At 36.6% G+C, this 18,483-nt stretch overlaps 1 protein-coding gene across 1 annotated transcript; it reads left to right on the top strand.

Annotated features, from left to right (window-relative positions):
- The first annotated feature begins 1,877 nt into the window (after positions 1–1,877).
- On the top strand, positions 1,878–16,634 carry LOC111801427 (probable LRR receptor-like serine/threonine-protein kinase RFK1). Its single transcript, XM_023685423.1, has 26 exons — positions 1,878–2,248; positions 2,324–2,440; positions 6,161–6,335; positions 6,980–7,051; positions 7,137–7,205; positions 7,280–7,351; positions 7,615–7,686; positions 7,853–7,924; positions 7,999–8,070; positions 8,178–8,249; positions 8,331–8,402; positions 8,509–8,580; positions 9,217–9,285; positions 9,447–9,512; positions 11,194–11,256; positions 11,335–11,382; positions 11,511–11,557; positions 12,624–13,012; positions 13,089–13,287; positions 13,502–13,657; positions 13,790–13,908; positions 13,975–14,185; positions 14,349–14,586; positions 14,692–14,842; positions 14,924–15,339; positions 16,414–16,634. The coding sequence occupies exons 2-25, from the start codon at positions 2,359–2,361 to the stop codon at positions 15,305–15,307; spliced, it is 3,042 nt and encodes a 1,013-aa protein (XP_023541191.1). The 5' UTR covers positions 1,878–2,248; positions 2,324–2,358; the 3' UTR covers positions 15,308–15,339; positions 16,414–16,634.
- The last annotated feature ends 1,849 nt before the right edge of the window (positions 16,635–18,483 follow it).

Below are 18,483 nucleotides of genomic sequence, written 5' to 3'. Positions count from 1 at the left end.
TGCTTCATCATGCTCTGCATGAACATATCTCTCTGGTTGCATCATTTAAGACAACTGCTGCTTGTTTGTTCATAATTTTCTTACATAGGATGATGATTTGTCCTTAAGCCACGGTTATTCCAATGTCTAGCTGGTGTCTTGTAGTTGTACATTTCTACTTGTCTGATGCAGCCTGCTGGAGATGAGAGGTCTTGTAGCTATCAATTGCATAGAAGAAATTGATATTAGTCATTTAAACACCGAGGATTTGTGTGGTATTAACAGATAAAATTCTTACCGTCAATATATGAACATAAACCGTTTATCGATACTTCATAAATTATGTTACTTGTGAAGGTTCATGAGTATTTTTTAAACGTGACACTATCAAAAATGATATTATTTTGTACAATTACTTTAACCTCCCCTTAATCGAGACTCGACTCCAATCTATTGGCACGACTAAGTTTAGGATACCATGTTAGACGAACACGACTCTCTACAGTGGCATGATATTGTCCACTTTGAGTATAAGCTCTCATGTCTTTGCTTTGGGCTTCTCCGAAGGCCTGACACCAATGGAGAGAGTATTCTTTTATTATAAATTCATGATCATTCCTTAAATTAGTCGGACTTCCATCGTCCAATAGATTTTACCTAAATAATCAATCTCTTAAAATCCTCTTTCATTATTAGATCTGATACAACATAAAAAGATTCAATTTTTATTTATATATTACAAAACATGGTTCATCGTAAACGTCGAATTTATCGAATTTTGATAGGTGAAATGTTCGATATAGATACTTTTTAAACTAAATTATTAAATCAATCAAATAAAAAGTTTATAATGCAATAATATTAGAGATGTCTATTTAACTCGTGGGGACCTCCACATAAATTAGTCATAAATGGAGCAGAGAATCTCTGCTTAAACGAACATTGATGAAGAATTTTTCTTTATTAGCTAAACGAGATTAGAGATCGAGATTATATCTCTGTCTCCCCACCTTACCTCACTTTATATATATAAATATATAAATATATCTGTATATCAAAACTAAGACGCACAACTATTATATATATTGAAGTATATTTTTTTTTGTTATAATTATTATTTTTTTTTTGTTGATAAAATATTATTAGATTTATTAGGACATTTTACCTTTTTTTAATAGAAATTATATTGAAAAAGAAAAAAATTATTTATTAAATTTTTTAAAAAATATATTAAAAAATAAGAAAAATTATATGGGGGAACTCGATCCGTGCATGTCCCCACAATGAACTCGAGGATAGAGAAGAAGATGAAGCCCAATGTAAAGTCATGAGAACTTATGCTCAAAGTGGACAATATCATGCCATTGTGGAGAGTCGTGTTCATTTAATCTTGTATCAGAGTAATGCCCCAAATTTAGTCATATCAATAGAATCCTCAAATGTCGAACAAAGAACTCCAAAAGAAAAAGAGTCAATCCTCCTCGAAGGCATAGTAAAAAATGACTAAGACTCCAAAAGAAAAAGGAGTCGAGCCTTGATTTAGGATTTGTTCGAGGGGAGGTGTTGGATGACAGTCCCACATCGACTAATTTAGGGAGTGATCGTGGGTTTATAATCAAATAATACTATCTTCATTGGTACGAGACCTTTTGGAGAAGCTCAAAGCAAAGTTATTAGCTTATACTAAAAGTGGACAATATCATACCATTGTAGAGAGTCGATGGAAGACTCCCGACCCTACTTGATCCAGTAGAAACCCTACCTGATCGAGTGGATATTTCTAACGAACTTAGTATAATTACAATGTGACAATGAAAAGTAAGATTTTTCTTAAATATTAAGCAAAAAAGCTATTTTGAGGTTTATAATTCCAAAATATTCTAACTTTATGAGTGTTACTAAAAAAAAATTGCACACAGACGCCGCGCAGGTTTCTAATTCCGAAATTTCTACATGCTTTTGATTGCGTAAATGCCAGCAAACCAACCGCTTGGAATCTCCCCTGAACCCTGAAATTTGTTGTCAGCTCCAGTCAAAATCTTTTAAATTTGGGTTTCTGGGTTTGGTTGTTTTGATTGTACCCCATTTCAGCTCTCGAATGCGGGTAACAATCTAGAATGAACAAGCCCAGAAACCGATATCTTTTAAAATTTTGCTGCATTTCTTGGTGAATTTGGTTCAATCTCATTATCACGGAGGAGGAGAAAACGAGTTTTGCTGCAGCGAACAGGCAATCCAACCCATTCCAGACCTAGGCGAATTTGAACCGGTAATGTACACTGATTGAACAATCAATGCCTGTAGCGGTATTGATTGTTACTCATACTGTTCTTTGTGTTTTCAGTTTTCAGTTCAGATTGTTGAAGAACTAGTTCGGTGATGATGGTGGCGAAGAGCTTCTTCGTTTTCATTGTTCTTAATCTCTTGAGATTTGCAGATTCCAGGCTTCCCAAAGAAGAGGGTACGTTTTTTTTTCCCCTTTTCCTTCATGGAAATGAAGGTTGTGAGCTTGAATTGGATAATGTTCTTGCTGGTTTTTCTTTGTTGCCTAATGCAAATTAGTTATCCCATGAAATTCTATGGTTTAAGCATCTATGGAGTTTTTAGATTCTGCTGTGATATGAATTTGGAGTTGTTGTTATGTTATGTTTAATCTAAGGATTGTTTGAAGATTGCTGATAGCAATTCTGCACACGATTCTTTTAATCTTTTGGTTCAATCAGTCATTTGTTGTTTGAACGTTTCAGATTACAGAAAACTGTTTTAATGGAATGTTTAGGCAATTCGATTCGTCGTTCTTGTAAGAAACCACCTCTAAAGAGTTAGACTCCCCTAAGTTTTCTTTCGAAATAGATAAACGAAAAGATTCCCATAAGTTTGTTTTATCACCATGATTTTGCATTGATGTCAGCTGCTAAGAATTGTTTAGTTGGAAGTGTTAGCCATTGCTGTGAATTCTGAATCGTTGGAATTTAACGACAAGCTTAGCTCGTTTCTTAATAAGTGAACAACAAGCACTTGCTTAGCAGTGGTGCCATTTCGGAGTGAGTGCTGGTAGAATAGAAAAGGTTCAAGTAAATGCTTAAGGTGACCTTTTTATCCTTCAGTGCTGGAATGATTAAAGCTCACTCCAATATTGAGTGAAGTGGCATTGTCGAAAGTTGTTGATGCCGATTTCCTGTCCTCGACTTCTCTCTGCCAAAAAGTAAAGTTTAGGGAAAAGTTAGGGTCTTGGCTTAAGGTCTTCCTACTTTTTCACGTGCAACAAGATCCATTCACATCAGGGTCTGCAAATTGCTCCTTTCTTCCCATGAAAAAAAAAAAAACCATGAGGGATGCGATCATGGTAACATGTGATAATCATTCCGAGTCAAAGAAAAAGTGTAACAGCCCTAACCCACCACTAGCAGACATTGTCCGTTTTAGCTTGTTACGTATTGCCATCAGCCTCACAATCTTGAAACGCGTATGCTAGGGAGAAGTTTCCACACTCTTATAAGGAATGCTTCGTTTCCCTCTCTAACCAATGTGGGATCTCACAATCCACCCCTCTTGGGAGCCTCGCGTACTTGCTGGCACACCGCTCGATGTCTGACTCTGATACCATTTGTAACAGTCCAAGCCCATCGCCAACCGATATTGTCCTATTTAGACTTTCCCTTCTGGACTTCCCCTCAAGGTTTTTAAATGCGTCTATTAGGGACTGGTTTCCACACCTTATAAGGAGTGTTTCATTCCTCTCTCCAACCGATGTGGGATCTCACAAAAAGAATGAACTGATTAAAGTTATCACCAACCTTAGCATAGATAGTAGTTTCGCTCATACTTCTTCTGAAACTTTGAAGAAGCAAGTAGGAATCAATCTTACTATAAAAAGCACGACGTGCCTGCTTAACCCATAGAGAGCTTTCTTCAAACTGTATTGTTTGTTTTCTCTATCCACGTCTTCTTCAAGAACACAATTCCAAAAAGCTTATTTGACATCTAGATAAAATATTTTCCACCCCAAGTGTGCAGCTAAAGCAATAATCAATTGTATTGTGTCGTGTCATGCAATTGGAGCAAATGTGTCTCCATAATCAGCCCCAAGTTGTTGTTCATTACCTTTACCACTAACCTTATTTTATATTTGTAACCGCCTAAGCCCACCGTTAGCATATATTTTTCTCTTTGTGCTTTTCCTTTGAGCTTCCCCTCAAGGTTTTTAAAACGCATCTGCTAAGGAGAGGTTTCTACACCCTTATAAAGAATACTTTGTTCTCCTCCCCAACCAACGTAGATTCTCACCATATTTGTTGATTGAACAATCAGAATTATACTTCACTCTGAACACCCATTTCAGACCCAAGACGTTCTTTCCTCGTGGTTTCTCTAGAAGGTCCCATGTATTATTTTTATTGATCATCAACAATTCTTCTTTAATAGCAGGAATCCATTCAGAAGGCTGCGAAGCTTCATAATAGCTATCTGTTCAACAATAACATGATTACGACCTTCACATGCATAAGCAAGTGATCTCACCTTGTAATTTGGATTATCACTAGTTGCATGAACAAGGTCATCATCATTTGAAAGAGGAGGCTAACCTTGATCATTAGAATCAATTGAATCAAAAGAAGATTCATTTTGTTCTAAGATTTCAAAACTGGTGGATGAGTCTCTTCACAATTGTTTACCCTTCAAAATCCCAAGAAGAAACTTTTCAAGTGGTCAATAATGGTGGATGATATCACGACTCGAGATAACTTTTTGAGTGTTCAAATAAAAAATTCTATACCCTTTTGAATCAACAAAATAGCCAATAAATACTTCCTTAATTGTCTTCTCATCAAGTTTGGAGCTCTTAATAGAAGGAACAAAAGAGTAACGTATAGATCCAAAAATCTTCAAGTTCTTAATGGAACTTTTTCTACCCAACCAAGCTTCATAAGGAGTCTTGCCCTTAAATGCTCTTATAGGTAGTCTATTGAGCACGAAAATAGTTGTACATCAGCTTCTGCCAGAACTTTCTTTAGTAACTTTTTTCAGAGAGTACCCAATGTGCAGCATCCCTTCGTTTTTGGGCTTGTAATTTGCTCATTTAACTCTGCGTTAGAGACGGTAGTCAAGTCAAAAGACACTTCTATGGCTGAGATCTTCGACTCAGATTTGCTAGGAACACTAACCATTACTTTTTCCCAACTCTTTTATCTGAAAATATTTCACCAACTAGTCTTATTGTTCATCACTTCTGTCGTGTATTCCCTCATATAATCTGAATCCTTCATTTTTGGTAACTCAAACCCTCTCTTGAGAGTCCATAATTTGACACATTTCACCCTCGCACTTCTTTCAAATTCCTCTTGCAATTTATCCCAAGCGTCTTTTGGCATTTTACAATCAATAATCCTAGCAAATATAGGATCAGATAAAGTGACATGTATCACGAATAAAGCCTTGGGTTTCTTGAATTTCTCCTCTTCATGTAGTTTGATTTGATTCAGCTTTGGATTTTCTCCTAATGATTCCCAGAAACCAAGTGCCTTGAGATATGATTGCATTAACCAAAAATTAGCAGCTTTCACCATTAAAATGTGGAGGGAAGTTACACTAAAATTAGAAGACATTTTCAAAAACACAAAAATGGAATTTCGCGCTGTCATTTGAAAACACAACCCTTTAAATCTAAGGCTTTGACACCACTATTGAAAAAAAATGAGGGATGAAAAAATATTGCGGAAGCAATAATCCAATCAAAGTCTCATTGTTTGTTGAACAAATAGAGAAAATGGAGAATAAGAGTATGAAATCAAATAGATGAATAAGCTTCTACTGAAGTAGAAAAAAAATGGTGATACAAACTTCACATGGAAGTTCATAAGTTGAAATGTTAGATCTAACTTGTAAAGAAGAAACTTACAACATTAAATTAAAAAACTGAATGTAATTAAAAAGGAAAAACTCATAACTCAACAGATTCAAATATGGTTGTTGAATACTCTAGATGAGATGTCCAAGGTTATTTACACTAACATCAAAGGAACCACAATTTATTTATCATTTTTTTTCCTTATTTAGATGAAATATGACGAAACCGTTATATGTTTCGAATGTTGGCGGATAAGTTTTCATTTATGATTGTTTATCACAGTCATATCATAACTAACTATTTTCTAACCTTCTGGCTTTTCATTTTGTATAGTCGATGCTCTACAGCAAATTACGAGAACATTAGGTGCAGTTTATTGGAAATTCAATGATGAGTCCTGTGCCGTTGAAATGTTTGGGTTAACAGAAAACCCCCAGAGGGGATCTTCGAGTAAAATTGTTTGTGATTGCCTCCTCGAGGACAACACACTTTGTCATGTCATAAAGATGTATAATCCTCTATCTTATTTCTTAACATTGATTCCAAGCTTGATATGGTATTTGGTGCAATTTTCTGTCCCACTTAAACTTCTAGGATCAATGGCTATATGATAACTCTCTTTTCCAACGTCAAGTTTCTTGTATTTATGCATGTCTCGTTGAAATAAATTGCAACATAATTGAAGTTTAGTTCGACGCCAAGAATCTCCACTTTGTTGATAAGTTAGATCTTTTCTATTTGAATGTAAAAGCTTTTCAGAATTAAGGAGTTCATCAAAGGTAGGTGCCACGATTCTATTGAAGATTATGATTGCTGTTAATCATTACATTATCTGATTCTTTTCAAGATTTTCATCATAAAAACAAGGGCTTAGGTGAATGAATAAATGTTGGAAGGATGATAATTCACCATGTAAGGGGACGCCAATTGCATTTGAACTTCTGCTGACTTCTTTTGCACATTTTGTGAATGAAACACCCTAAACATTATTAAGATTATCTTTGAAATAAATAGTGTCTCGCTCATGAAGCGTGGAGTAAATCATTAGTGCTTATAGCATTCTGTCGTCTTTCGAATTCTTTTCCTACCAACACTTGTCTTGTCTTGATTTTTAAATTGTAATTTCTTTTGCTTGTTTTCTTTTCATATCAGAGAATTCAGAAGACACAATCTGCCCGGTGTTCTTCCACCTGAAATCGTCAAGCTTCGGTACCTGAAAGAAATGTAAATGCAGTTTGTCTATCTTAAAGTTGTATGTGGAGATTCTTTCTTTAGGAAAAACTCTAAGCCACTTGTTGACTTGGTGTAGTGATTTTTCTTACAATTACCTTCATGGTAATATACCTCGGGAGTGGGCGCTATTGCGGGTGACGTCAATGTAAGATCTTGTGTCTTTTGTTGTTGATGTACTGATTTATTCCTCTAATAAACTATCTAGTGAATATCCTGCAGCTCTCTTCTTGTAAATCGGTTCTCAGGGGAAATACCAGTGGAATTGGGGAATATTACTACTCTAGCACACCTGTAAGTTTTGACACAGTTTGTTCATTTTTTTTTTTCTCTCTTCAGGGTATGATGCATTGGTTATTAATAACACAAAGATTGCCGTTTTCTTTAAAACATAATCTGTCATGTTATCGTCACTTTGACCTTAAAAAAATGAAAGCGTGTTGTTCAACTCTCTTTCCACTCATTTAATAGCTCAAAGAACATCGAGTTATGATCCTTCTTCCCCCCTTCCCGTCTTTTATGTGCCCATATCTCATTTGTATATTTGGTAAAATCAGGTCCCTTGAAGCAAACCAATTTTCTGGAGCAATTCCATCAGAACTTGGGAGGTTAAGCAACCTAGAAACCTTGTAAGATGTTATCAGCTTTCTTTCACATACTTTCCTTTTTTTTTTTNTTTTTTTTTTTTTTTTTTTTTTTTTTTTTTTTTTTTTTTTTTTTTTTTTTTTTTTTTTTTTTTTTTTTTTTTTTGTGGTACAAAATTAATAGTTTATTGATTTAACACTGTATATGCAGGGTGCTATCATCTAATCAACTAACTGGCACATTGCCCACTACGTTTGCTGGTCTGGGAAACCTAATAGATTTGTAAGTTTTTATTACATTCACGTTTCTCGAAGTATGTTGAGTCATTTGTCCAAATTACTTTCTTTGCATGGCAGCCGAATTAGTGATAACAACCTGACGGGAACCATACCCGACTTCATACAGAATTGGAAACTACTCTATAGATTGTAAGCGTTTTAGAAAATGTTCAAGTTTCATTCGTCTTTTGAGAAACAAAAATATGTTAAATTTACTTTATCAGTTATTAATACCATTTAAAATTGAATTATTGAAGAGTACTACATGGAAGTGGACTTCAGGGACCAATTCCTGCAAACATATCCCTTTTGATTAACTTAGAGGATTTGTAAGTAGTACTCAATTTGATACTTTTTCATCCAACAGATCAATGATAAAACTCAATATTTTCTGGATTTTGTTAATATAGGAGGATCAGCGATATTCGTGGGCCAACGCAGGATTTTCCTGAGTTGGTGAACATGACAGGCTTGGTTCAATTGTAAGTCGAATGTCTATGCTGTCTGAATTCTTTTGAGCAACATCTCTACATAATCCATTAGAGCATGTTATTCTTTTTTTCAGTCTTATTCGTTGATCTCTTTTAGGGTTCTGAGAAATTGCAACATTGCTGGAAAGATACCTCCATATTTGTGGACGATACAGACTATGGAAATGATGTAAGTAAGACGTGTATGCTCCTGGCATGTTTATGATCACTGATACTCTATGAATGTGTATGGTATGACATGCTAAAACTTTTGTTTGTTCAGTGAACGTTACCTTATCGTCCAACCTTTCCTTTTACTTTCTAGTCCTTGAGATTTTGTGTTTCTAATCAAAGATAAGAATTGTTAACACATGTCTTCTTACGTTAGGGGTATTATAGCAAAAGAGATCATAGAATTTTGTCAGCTTAATAAAATTCAGCCCTTAACTGGAAGTATACTTATTTATAAATTAGCGTCATGTACCTTTATTTTTGTTCTATGATAGTTGAAATATTGTTTTTCTTTGCTTCTCTTGGAGTGTATATTGGATCAAATGATAAAGACATCGTTGAGAGAAAGATGACTATATATGAGATATTTTATACTTAGTTTCTTGATTTTATGATTTTCTACTAATAGAAAGGTTTATTTATTTATTTTTTTCTGTAGTTTTTATGTATCTTTTTCAATTTCACAAATTCTTTCAAGCCCTCTGAATTTTTTGTTTGCCCATGCTAGGGTCACATGCCCACGCTATCGGGCTCAGCTGTAGTTTTTATGTATCTTATAGATTCAATTTGGTTATTTTTTCGTCGTGACTGACAGGGACCTCAGCTTTAATCAGTTGACTGGGGAAGTTCCAGAGGATATAGACTTGGAGCGCATTAGATTTCTGTAAGTTGACAACTCTCTGTTTTGATAAATTTTCCAGTTTTGTTGGAGTATAGACAAGCATGTCACAAAACAAATAATTTTGAAATGCTTATAATTGCTTCTTCTAATGCGTACCAGTCTCCTGATCAATTGTTTTATTTTGTTTATTTTGCTTTTATTAGCTTCTTAACTGGCAATATGCTGAGTGGCAACATACCAGATTCAATATTGAAGGATGGAACTAATGTGTAAGCTTCTTACTTATCTTTATTTTTTCCTTTCTCCTAACACATTTATAATCTATCAAGTTTATTTTCTTTGACTCTTTGTTTTGTTTGTCTATTATTGTGGAGTGCTGTCTCTTGTCAGATATTTGGAGTACCCTCAATTTGGCAAACCCTTCTTTTGATTAGTAACTTTGCATTGTTGATGATACTCTTTTATTTATTACATCACCAATGGAGGAACGTTTTGACTGGTGTTGGTTCTTTTATTTTTGTGCATTATAGTCGATACGTTTTCCTAAGTAATTATTTCAGAACCTTCCGTGTTTCTTGTGAGATCCTACATCGGTTGGGGAGGAGAACGAAGTATTCTTTATAAGGGTGTGGAAACCTCTCCCTAGTTGAAGCGTTTTAAAAACCTTGAGAGGAAGCCCGAGAGAGAAAGCCCAAAGAGAACAATATCTGCTAACAGTGGGTCGGGTCGTTACAAATGGTATCAAAGTTAGACACCGGGCGATGTGCCAACGAAGAGGCTGAGCCGCAAAGGGGGGTGGATATGAGGTAGTGTGCCAGCAAGGACGTTGCGTCCCGAAGGGGGATGGATTGGGGGGTCCCATATCGCTTGGAGAAGGAATAAGTGCCAGTGTACGCTGGGCCCCGAAGAGGGGTGGATTGTCAGATCCCACATCGGTTGGGGAAGAGAACGAAACATTCTTTACAAGGGTGTGGAAACCTCTCCCTAGCAGATGTGTTTTAAAAACCTTGAGGGGAAGCCCGAAAGGAAAAACCCAAAGAGGACAATATCTACTAGCGGTGGGCTTGGGCCGTTACATTTTTAGTTAAGATAGTTTGTTAATATATTTTCAATAAAGTGGAGAATTAATGCAAAAGCATTTCTTGACAGGCGACAGTCCACTTCAGACTTGGATTTAGTTAGGCCATAGGCACTTCCATGAGATTTTAACCTTCAAATATCTCATCTTGCATCTCACATCAGTATGAAATTTACCATTTTTCTTAATTTCAAACTGATCTACAAGGTAAAGTGAATATTCAAAATGTTGTTAATGACAACTACCATCTGCATATGGTGGAGGACTTGGTAAAAAAACTGATATTTGTTATTACGTAGGACATAAAGGGGTTCATGAACTAACAAAAAGAAACACAAGTTTTGACTGTGGTGAAAATTAGGTGGGTCAAGCTGTAAATTGTAACATATTGATCACTTATAAAGCCTTGCAGAAGCTTTATACTTTTTTTTTTTTTTTGGAGCGATTATATCTAGTGATAAACATTAGGCTGCAAAAATTGAGAAAACTAATGGATGTCTTTTTACCATGCAAACTCGGAACGAGAATGTTACCTTGCAATTAGGTAGTTATCGACATTGACGTAAAAATATAATCATTTGAGATCTTGTTCTACCCAAGACCACCTATAGCCTATTATCCTTTTTTTTTCTTTTTCGTTTTCGTTTTCAATCTTTGGTTGACATGTTTTTCGTTCTTTATTTACTTTTACTTTTCTGCTATGTGGATGCTTCTATAATTGGTAGTTTAACTAATCACGTGAAATTATATATGAACTAGGAGATGAGCATTCTAGTATAACTACATCTTTTAATACTCTACAAAATAACATCAGCCAAAAGATTACATTGCTTATCTCATTCTAACAAGTATGACAATATGCTCTCATGCAGAGATCTTTCATTCAATAACTTTACATGGCAAGGTCCTGAGCAGTATGTTTGTAGAAAGAATATGTAAGATATACTTCTGGAAAATATTCTTTGAGATATTTTCGAGTGAAAAAAGTTGATTTTGTCCCAATATCGTGACAGGAATATGAATCTGAACTTGTATCGAAGTTCTTCCTCCAGCGACTCCTTGTAAGTTGCTCTAGTTTTATCCTTTTAAATGAAGTTCTCTTGCAGAGTAACAGAAGAATTCTTGCCACATATACATGTTTTGTGCTGATATCCCGTGTCTATTCTCTGTTGACTCGGTCATGTTATAGGAGGTGGGAAAGTCTCCCCTGCTTGAAGGATTCCATCTGTTCAAAATGTAAGTGATAATCCTTCTGAAATAGAGAAAAAGGAATGTTATACATGCTGTTTCCTAGTTTTAGTATTAAGAAGCTGACCGGTAATTTACTCATATTTATATTTATAGAGAGAACATAGTGAACCTTAGCAGTGGCTTTTATCCTAAGACATAAATAGTAAATAGTTTCTACTGTAGTTACGTTAACAGTTAGTAAGTAGTAATAAATGTGTTTGTAACAGCCCAAGCCCACCGGTAACAGATATTGTCCGCTTTAGCCCGTTACGTACCGCTATCAGCCTCACGGTTTTGAAATACGTCTTTTAGGGAGGTTTCCACATGCTTATAGGAGTACTTTGTTCCCCTCTCTAACTGATGTGGGATTCCACCCCCCTTGGGGGTTGCGTCCTCGTTGGCACACCATTCGGTTTTAAAACGGATATTGTCCGCTTTGGTCCATTACATATCACCGTTAGCCTCACGGTTTTAAAACACGTCTATTAGGGAGAGGTTTCCACACCCTTATAAGGAGTACTTTGTTCCCCTATCCAACCGAGGTGGGATCTCACAATCCACCCCCCTTGAGAGCCCAGCTTCTTCGCTGGCACATAGGCCAGTATCTGGCTCTGATATTATTTGTAACAACCCAAGTCCACCTCTAACAGATATTGTTCGCTTTGGCCCGTTAGGTATCGCCATCAGCTTCATGGTTTTAAAATGCGTCTATTAAGGAGAGGTTTCCACAACTTATAAGGAGTACTTTGTTCCCCTCTCCAACCGATATGGGATCTCACAATCTACCTCCCTTGGGGCCCAGCGTCCTTGCTGGCACACTAGCTAGTATCTGGCTCTGATACCATTTGTAACAGCTCAAGCCCACCCCTAACAGATATTATCCGCTTTGTCCCGTTACGTATCGCCATCAGTCTCACGGTTTTAAAACGCGTCTATTAGGGAGAGGTTTCCACACCCTTATAAGGAGTACTTTGTTCCCCTCTCCAACCGATGTAGGATCTCATAGTGTTAATGTATAAAAATCTTGGAGATGATCTGGTGTTTTTCTCACCTTCTCTTTTCTTAATGACAGATTCAAGATGTTGGTTCATCAATTGCGGTGGGTATGACTTGACTAATGTGATAGACAACAACGACATTTTATACAATGGGGATGCAGATGTTGAAGGAGGGACGGCAAAATTATATGTTGATTATAATAGCTACTGGGGATTGAGTAGTACTGGAGATTTCATGGATGATCACGATTACCAAAATACACGTTACTCTTTTTCGCTGCCTTCATCAAACGTTTCCCAGATATATTCAACAGCACGTCGTTGTCCAATTTCGCTCACTTATTTCCATCAATGCTTGGAAAATGGAAACTACACAGTGAAGATTCATTTCATGGAGGTACGATTTACAAATGACAAGACATATACGAGTCTTGGAAGACGGATATTTAATATCTACATTCAGGTATTTGTCATAATAATTAAAAAGGAGTAAGCAATATTGGAGTTTGCAGATTGCCTCATAAGTATACTTTATACAGGAAAAGTTAGTATTGGAGAATTTTGAAATTAAAAAAAGGGCAGGAGGAGCTCAAAAACTGATAGAATTGCAGTTTGATAACGTTAACGTAATTAACCACGTCCTCGAGATCCGATTCTATTGGGCTGGAAAAGGAACAACACGAATTCCTGATAGAGGAGTTTATGGTCCACTGGTATCAGCTATTTCTGTTTATTCTGGTCAGTCATTTATAAATCTCTCTTGTTCTTCATGCCTTATGTCTATGATCTTGTCTTGTGTAGAACCTGTGCTTAGGAATTGAATATTTCATTTCAAAACCTATACTTATCCGCTCCCGCTTCAGTTTAGCTCATTTTTAACTAGATATCGTAGTTTTCGGTTCGCCTCAAATGGTTTCCTTGAGAATGAATGGTGTTTTTATCCTTTGAGCAGATCTTAAATATTGTTCAATCTTTGAAAGTGGTCAAATGAAAACTGTAGCTATCTTCGTAAGGGTTGGATTATTATGCCTTTCTATAATCATCATAGTAGGATTTCTTCATTGGAAAGGCACCCTTCAAGTATTCGGGCAGGGTAAAGACGATACAGGTGCGTTCGGATTGCATGCTGTCACAATTTAGAACTTTTATCTGCAATTGTTTCTATCTGTAACATTTTAGAACATCTCTCATGATGACATCCAACATTATTACCTTATTTCATCTATACCACCATGAACAGATGTTGCAGGAATAGACGTACAAACTGGAATTTTTACATTGAAACAAATAAAAGCTGCCACCAACGATTTCGATTCTTCTAATAAAATCGGAGAAGGCGGTTTTGGCCCTGTTTATAAGGTATTATTACTTAACTGGTCGTCTAATTTTGATGAAGGGAAGTGCTTATATAAGGTCGATTTGCAGGGTCAGTTGGCTGATGGTACCGTCGTAGCAATTAAGCAGCTCTCGTCCAAATCAAAGCAAGGGAATCGCGAATTTCTGAACGAGATAGGAGTGATCTCTTATTTGCAACACCCGAATCTAGTCAAGCTCCTTGGATGTTGTATTGAAGGGGATCAACTGTTGTTGGTGTATGAACATTTGGAAAACAATTGCCTTGCCCGAGCGCTATTTGGTCAGTTCGACTTCAAATACTTGTTCGGGTCTCGTTGGTCGTTTTACTAGATAATAATTCCTTTTCTCTGTCGATCATTTGCATGATATAGCTCCGGCTCGTTGGCTCGTTGTTCCTATCGTTATTTTTTTGTTTAGTTTCTCTTTGTTGTTTTGTTTTATAGGTCCAGAGTGCAGTCGTCTTAATTTAGATTGGCCAAGCAGGCTTAGAATCTGTATTGGTATAGCAAAAGGCTTAGCATATCTCCATGAGGAATCTAGCCTCAAAATTGTTCACAGAGACATCAAAGCTACTAATGTGCTATTGGATGGCAAACTGAATCCTAAGATATCTGATTTTGGTTTGGCTAAGCATGACGATGAGGAGAAGACTCACATCACGACCCGAGTGGCCGGGACCATGTACGTTCCAATCATATCATTTAACGAGACCCCGACATATTATATGCTCCAGAATAAAACCGTTGTTTATGATAACCTCGTTTATGTTAAATCTCTCTGTTTCAGTGGATATATGGCTCCGGAATATGCTCTCTGGGGTTATCTGACCCACAAAGCAGACGTTTATAGTTTTGGAGTCGTGGCGTTGGAAGTTATCAGTGGAAGAAGCAACAATGACTACGTACCAAGTGACACTTGTGTTTGTCTTCTCGACTGGGTAATCCGCTGCTCGTCGTGTCCCTTTCTTTTCTGATCTGACCTTAAAATTGCTGATACTTACAGTGAACTTAAATCTCAGGCCTGTCACTTGCAACAATCTGGGAACCTCGTCGAGCTGGTTGATGAGAAGTTGAAGTCGGAAATCAACTGGTATGAAGCGAGAAACATGGTGAAAATTGCCCTTCTCTGTACGCATGCTTCACCATCGATAAGGCCTTCGATGTCGGAAGTGGTGAACATGCTCGAAGGACGATTGGAAATTCCAGACCTGGTTCTAGAACCAAGTTCTTATAATGAAGATTTGAGGTTCAAGGCAATGAGAGATATGCGTAAGGAGCAACAGAGCCAAACCCCGAAGGCAGGCCAGACACAAACTTCCACAACGCTAACATTTGAGTCTTCCCCTACATCTGGAAATGAGTTTTTTGACATCAACCCATCTTCAAGTTCATCATTAATCTGATTGGCATTGCTCATAATTTTCCGGATCAATCGGTAAGCACGTATCTTTCTTTTTATGCCTTGTGTCACAATCGTGTTCTTACGGGACGTTTGTCGAAACGTCGTATGCTTAGAAAATACAATAAGGAAACTATATATCATGAAAGTGGTAAAAGAAAACAATAAAATGATATAACTTAAGGGTTTTGGGATGCAACGGGCATGCAACTATGGGTAACATGCCTTGGACAAGCATGATTGTAACACCTTGCAACCTTCTGTGTAGGAACTTTTTGTTCACAGCAGGGTCTATGTGAGATCCCACATCGGTTGGAGAGGGGATTGAAGCATTCTTTATAAGGGTGTGGAAACCTCTCCCTAGCAGACGCGTTTTAAAAACCTTGAGGGGAAGCCCGAAAGGGAAAGCCCAAAGAGGATAATATCTACTAGCGGTGGGCTTGAGCTGTTACAAATGATATCAAAGCCAGACATTGGGCGGTGTGCCAACGAGGGCGTTGAGCCTTGAAGGGGGGTGGACACCGGGAGATGTGCTAGCGAAGATGCTGGCCCCAAAGGGGGTGGATTGTGAGATCCCACATTAATTGTAGAGGAAAACGAGTGCCAACAAGGACGCTGGGCCACGAAGGGGGGTGGATTGTGAGATCCTACATAGTTTGGAGAGGAGAACGAGTACCAGCGAGGACGTTGGGCCCCCCGAAGGAGGGTGGATTGTGAGATCCCATATCGGTTGGAGAGGGCATCGAAGCATTCTTTAAGGGTGTAGAAATCTCTCCCTAGCAGACGTGTTTCATAAATATTGAGGGGAAACTCGAGAGGGAAAGTCCAAAGAAACCAATATCCACCCATAGTTAGCCTGCTAAGGCTAGATTCTTGATTCTCTCTCATCCTTCGTTTTGTACTGTTATTATATTATATTATGTTCGATCTATGAAGATGATTCTTTGGAAATTTTGAACTTCTAAGTGCCCCATTTCATGCAGCTGTTCTCTTCTTTTCTAGTTTTCTTTACTTTTGTTATCAAACTTGAGTGTAGGATCTATGAAGCTTGATTTTGATGCTTAAATGGATTTGTATGATAACTTTTTTTTTTTTTTTTTGGCGAACTAGGGTTTTGGATGTGAAGACCGAGCCAGAGACGTGAACGGGAGGTTGAGAGGTCTTCTTTGGCGGGCACGGGTTGCAATGGGCGTGTGTTCTTCGGGGTTGAATGATTCTTTTCTGGAAGGACTCAAAGTGTACACGTTGTTATTGTGAGCATAACTTCCCAGAGATACAGTTTTCTCGTAACGCCCAACATTCTTTTAATAAAATTATTTTATTCTTTTATTCTTTTAAAACTTGAAGTTTATCACGTTTTGATTAATTTCAATTTAATTAGGTTAATTAGTTCGAACAGGCTCAACACAAATTAATAAAGCTCATGATAGTTTTACGATCAATTAATTAACTATCAAAGTTACCAAAAGGAATAATCGAGGACACCGTACGGGGTCGACCTATGTTTTATTTTCTAGCCCTAGCGGGGAGATCAAGATCCTAATCCAAGGTAAGTCACGAGCAGAGTGACCCATTTTAAAAAGAAATATGATCCTTTGATTTGTGATATCTTATTCTGCCGTGTATCTCCCACCAAGGTAAGGTTCCTTTTCAATATTTACCGGTTTTTAAAATTTTTTAGGTAAAGGCAATAGCGTGTTAGTATTTTGTTTATGGCGGTAACGACTAAATTTTTTGTACACGTACTGATCAAAATCATTACTTAAAAATTGAAAATAGTTAACACCGTTAATTTTTTCACAAGATCATTTTCACTAAAACTAAGACTCACCCTGTAAGGTGACCTGGATTAGACTTGGATCACTCATTTTGGTGACCATAGTGGTTAATTACCTGAATACACAACGTGTAACTTTTCCATAAACTCGGTTTTATTAATATTAAAGCTACCTCGTAATGTGACCTGGATTACCCATTTTAACAACCTTAATGGTTAGGTACTCGAGCACACGTGTAATTTTTTCTACAAAATCATTTTCATTACATCAATCATTAGCCATCTAAAACTTCGTTAACTAATACGATCAAGAATTTCATTCCATTTGATCTTAATACTTAACCCAAACCTTAATAATTGGCTCACGAGACTATTAGCCTAAGCTTGTTCTTACGAACGGTCCAAAAAGGCTCGGGTCCTTGTTAATTCGTGTTCAAGCTACAAATTTAATTCTCATCGACTCCGAGTAATAAAAAATTAATAATAATAATTTTTTTTTTTAATAAGAAGAGCATGATCATTTAAAATAATAAAAAACCAAAAACATATATTTAAATATTTCCTAAAAATCGGTGAGACAATTTACAGCTGTCAACAGTGTGAAGACTAGGTGTTTGTAAATTTTTGTTGCTTTGAAAAAGTAAAGCGTTGACTAATTCTTATTTTTAGATTTATTATTATTACTATTATTATTATTATTATTATTATTATTATTATTATTATTATTATTATCTAAAAGTGTTGATAATTGGTTTCTTACACGTGAGAACATGCAAGAAAATGTTGTGTTTTTCATAATTTCTTTATTTTTATTTTTTTGGAATATTATTTTTCAACCCGAACTTATTTAATAAATAAAATAATGCGATCAAATATAATATAATCTCTTGACTCGAGAAAATCAAGCTCTTTTTAAAAGGATTAAGTCTGTCAGTACAAAATTCGAATCAAACCATTTGTACTTACTTCAATGAAGGAAGCACGGACTTTTTAAAAAAAAAATTCTCGATCCACCAAACTGATGAGAAGGCTCTATGGAGTAAAGGAAAACGTGTACGTCGTCACACTCCCTGCTTTCCAAACGTGCTTAGAGGTTGGGCTAGACGCAGCAAAGTGACGACTCGAAAGCGGGCCGGGAGGCTGGAGATGGTCATCTCAAGGCACAACAAGACCTACAGACAACACCAACGAGACTTGAGAAGGAAACCCGATTGGGAGTCGGAAGATCCATAGTAACTCTAATAGTTTCGAGAAAATCAAGCTTTTTAAAAAGGATTAAGTATGTTCGTAGAAAAATTTGAACCATACCATTTGTACTTACTTCAATCGAGGAAGCACAGACTCCTTCAAATTTTTTTTTTTTTTTTTACTCGATCCACTAAACTCTATAACTGATGAAAAGG

Source organism: Cucurbita pepo, chromosome LG09, assembly GCF_002806865.2.
Source record: "Cucurbita pepo subsp. pepo cultivar mu-cu-16 chromosome LG09, ASM280686v2, whole genome shotgun sequence".
NCBI lineage: Eukaryota > Viridiplantae > Streptophyta > Magnoliopsida > Cucurbitales > Cucurbitaceae > Cucurbita > Cucurbita pepo.
This window is presented reverse-complemented; position numbering and strand designations above follow the sequence as displayed.

What these genes read in the sequence shown, in the direction of transcription:
- LOC111801427 (XM_023685423.1), top strand. Translation starts at nt 2,359, where the DNA reads ATGATGGTGGCGAAGAGCTTCTTCGTTTTCATTGTTCTTAATCTCTTG. An exon ending in CTATTGCGGGTGACGTCAAT is followed by an intron (nt 7,206 to 7,279) that starts GTAAGATCTTGT and finishes AATATCCTGCAG; the next exon opens with CTCTCTTCTTGTAAATCGGT. An exon ending in TATGTTTGTAGAAAGAATAT is followed by an intron (nt 11,257 to 11,334) that starts GTAAGATATACT and finishes ATATCGTGACAG; the next exon opens with GAATATGAATCTGAACTTGT.